Source organism: Rhinopithecus bieti, unplaced genomic scaffold, assembly GCF_001698545.2.
Source record: "Rhinopithecus bieti isolate Rb0 unplaced genomic scaffold, ASM169854v2 scaffold_42772, whole genome shotgun sequence".
NCBI lineage: Eukaryota > Metazoa > Chordata > Mammalia > Primates > Cercopithecidae > Rhinopithecus > Rhinopithecus bieti.
In genome coordinates this window covers 131,065-134,482 of record NW_016818842.1, presented here as the reverse complement: position 1 = coordinate 134,482, position 3,418 = coordinate 131,065, and the positions used below count along the sequence as shown (strand labels likewise).

The 3,418-nt window shown below is 47.7% G+C and overlaps 1 protein-coding gene across 1 annotated transcript in view; it reads left to right on the top strand.

The window, feature by feature from the left end:
* The window catches only part of MOGAT3 (monoacylglycerol O-acyltransferase 3), a 22,893-nt gene extending 20,138 nt beyond the window's left edge, over positions 1-2,755 (top strand). The window contains exon 7 of the mRNA XM_017857689.1: positions 2,378-2,755. Coding sequence (XP_017713178.1) covers positions 2,378-2,424 — 47 coding nt within the window. The 3' untranslated portion in view covers positions 2,425-2,755. The remainder of the gene's footprint in view (positions 1-2,377) is intronic.
* The last annotated feature ends 663 nt before the right edge of the window (positions 2,756-3,418 follow it).

Here is a 3,418-nt window from a genome sequence, read left to right as displayed (position 1 = left end):
TTTTTTTTTTTTTTGAGACAGAGTCTTACTCTGTCATCCAGGCTGGAGTGCCGTGGTACGAGTTTGGCTCACTGCAAGTTCCGCCTCCTGGGCTCTCGCCATTCTCCTGCCTCAGCCTCCCGAGTAGCTGGGACTACAGGCGCCCACCACCACACCCGGATAATTTTTTTGTAGTTAGACATGTTTTCACCATGTTAGCCAGGATGGTCTCGATCTCCTGACGTCGTGATCCGCCTGCCTCGGGCTCCCAAAGTGCTGGGATTATAGGCGTGAGCCACCGCACCTGGCCCAAAACAGTGTATGTTTAATAGCCAGCTAAAGTGAGCTACTTGTAAGAAGAAGTGGAATTAACCAGGCCCTTAGAAGATGACAATAATGCTTGCTGAATAAATGAGCAGACATTGTAGCCAGTATTGGTTTATGTGCATGGGAAAGAGGAAGCTGACGACTGGGGGAGCACAGATGTGAAACTTCACGTACATCCAAGCACAATAGTCACACTTCTAACCTTCAGAAGTGTAGTGTGAGGCTGGGCTGTGGACTGGTTTGGGATTAGGATACTGAGAATCAGGGTGCCCAGTGGCTCATGCTTATAATACCAGTATTTTGGGAGGCCCAGGTAGGCGGATCACTTGAGATCGGGTGATGATTAACATGATGAAACTCTATCTTTACTAAATGTGATGAAACATGTGAGATCAATATAATGAAACTCTGTCCCTACTTAAAAAAAAAAATAGCTCCGTGTGTGGCAGGTGCCTGTAATCCCAGCTACTTGAGAGGCTAAGGCAGGAGAACCCGGGAGGCAAAGGTTGCCATGAACTGAGATCCTGCCACCATGGCACTCCAGCCTGGGCGACAGAGGGACAGAGGGACAGAGGAAGATTCTCAAAAAGAAAGAAAGAAAAAAAAAACAGGCCGGGAATCCAAGGTGGGCAGATCACTTTAGGTCAGGAGTTCGAGACCAGCCTGGCCAACATAGTGAAACCCCATCTCTACTGAAAATACAGAAAAAAAATAGCTGGGTGTGGTCTCAGCTACTCGGGAGGCTGAGGCAGGAGGATGGCTTGAACCCAGGAGGCAAAGGTTGCAGTGAGCCAAGATGTCACCACTGCACTCCAGTCTGGGTAACAGAGTGAGATTCTGTCTCAAAAACCAAAACAAACAAAAAACAGGGATACCAGAGTCAGGTTTTGTCTTTACCTCAGGTCAACTGGGTGACCTGACATAAGTAATCTGTCTGGTCTCACTGTCCCCAACTGCAGACATAGGCTGGAGGCATTCATGCATTCATAAATACGAATTAAGCACCTACTATGTGCCAAGAACTGAACTAAGTACCTAAGTACCAGCGGCATAAAAATAACTATGACATCATCCCTGTTCTAAAAGATGTTTATAGCCTGGCGTGATGGCTCACACCTGCAATCCCAGTACTTTGGGAGGTCCAGGTGGATGGATGACCTGAGGTCAGGAGTTCGAGACCAGACTGACCAACATGGTAAAACCCCTTCTCTACTAAAAATACAAAATTAGCCAGATGTGGTGGTGTATGCCTGTAATTTAAGCTACTTGGGAGGGTGAGGCAGGAGAATTGCTTGAACCCAGGAGGCAGAGGTTGCAGTGAGTCAAGATAGCACCATTGCACTCCAGCCTGGGCAACAAGAGCGAAACTCTGTTCAATAAATAAATAAATAAATAAATAAATAGTTTATAGCTGGGTGTGGTGGCTCACATCTGTAGTCCCAGCACTTTGGGCCGAGGCGAGAGGATCACTTGAGGCCAGGAGTTCAAGACCAGTCTGGGCAACATGGTGTGACTCTGCCTCTACAAAATTTCTTTTTTTTTGAGACAGAGTCTCGCTCTGTCGCCCAGGCTGAAGTGCAGTAGCCTCATCTCGGCTCACTACAAGCTCCGCCTCCCGGGTTTACGCCATTCTCCTGCCTCAGCCTCCCGAGTAGCTGGGACTACAGGCGCCCGCCACCTCGCCCGGCTAGTTTTTTGTATTTTTTTAGTAGAGACGGGGTTTCACCGTGTTGGCCAGGATGGTCTCGATCTCCTGACCTCGTGATCCGCCCGTCTCGGCCTCCCAAAGTGCTGGGATTACAGGCTTGAGCCACCACCACGTCCGGCCCTACAAAATTTTTTTTTTTTTTTAATTAGCCGGGCGTGGTGGTGTGCATCTGTGCTGCCAACTACTCGGGAGGCTAAGACGGGAGGATCGCTTGAGCCCGGAAGTTTGAGGTTGCAGTGAGCTGTGTTTGTGCCACTGCATTACAACGTGGGCAAAAGAGTAAGACCTTGTCTCCAAAAATCAAACAGTTCATAATCACGTGTAGTGATTTTCCCTCTTTCTCTTCTTGTCTGATTCCTGAAGCTCCTGTGGGTGTTCCTCGAGCCCTGACAGTCCTGCCTGCAGAATAAACAAGAGGCTTCAGTTATGCCTGAATTCCAAAGTACAGGCTGTTATACACCCCATGTGAGAATCGCTGCTCCAGTTGGCTGGATAATAATACCTACCGTCAATTGAAATGTTGTGCCAGGAATGCTCTGCCAGGCACTTTACACACATTACTTTATTTAATCCTTACTGGAAGTTGGGTGCTATGTCCTCTTTGAGACTGAGAAAGCCGTGACTTCATGACTCACCAGGAAAGTGTGGCATCTCTGATATTTGCCTTGTGGGATGATCTAGATTATTCCTTTTAGTCTATCATTCTGAGTAAGCCTTTTAGGCGCTCACTGGCTCTGTGACTTGGTGGGGGGGGGGGGGGCAATTACTTAACCCTTTCATCTCTGGTCTCCTTCCTTTGTCTGCAAGAGGAGCTGATTGTGAGGGTTGTAAAGCATACAAGGTATTGGCCAGAGGTGGTGGCTCATGCCTGTAATCCCAGAACTTTGGGAGGCCAAGGTGGGAGGATCACTTGAAGCCAGGAGTGTGAGACGAACCTGGGCAATGTAGCAAGACCCCGTGTCTACAAAAAATTTAAAAAATAAACTAAAAAGTGAAAAAAGCATATGAGGGATCCAGGTTCACGTCATTTCCTGTAAATCATTCACATCTTTTATTTCACTGCTCTCATCACAGCACAGATGTTCCATAGATAGCTGGAGACAGCCTGGGAGGTCAAGACTTGTTTTGTAGATTGGGGAATTGTCAAGAGAGAGAGGTCACTGGATAGGATGTGATAAGGGGGATGGCAGAAGACTTAGCATTGATTTCACAGTGGGACAGGGAGAAGCGGGGTCTAAGAGGAAAACACTCAAAAGCAAAAATCCAGAGGAAGAAGTCTTCACCAGAATCCTGAGATGCCAAGGCTTTCAGCTTGCTGAGTATGAAGATTCAAGGTGGCTTATTATGGCCTGGAGAGATGGCTTATGTCTGTAATTCCAGCACTTTGGGAGACCAAGGCAGGAG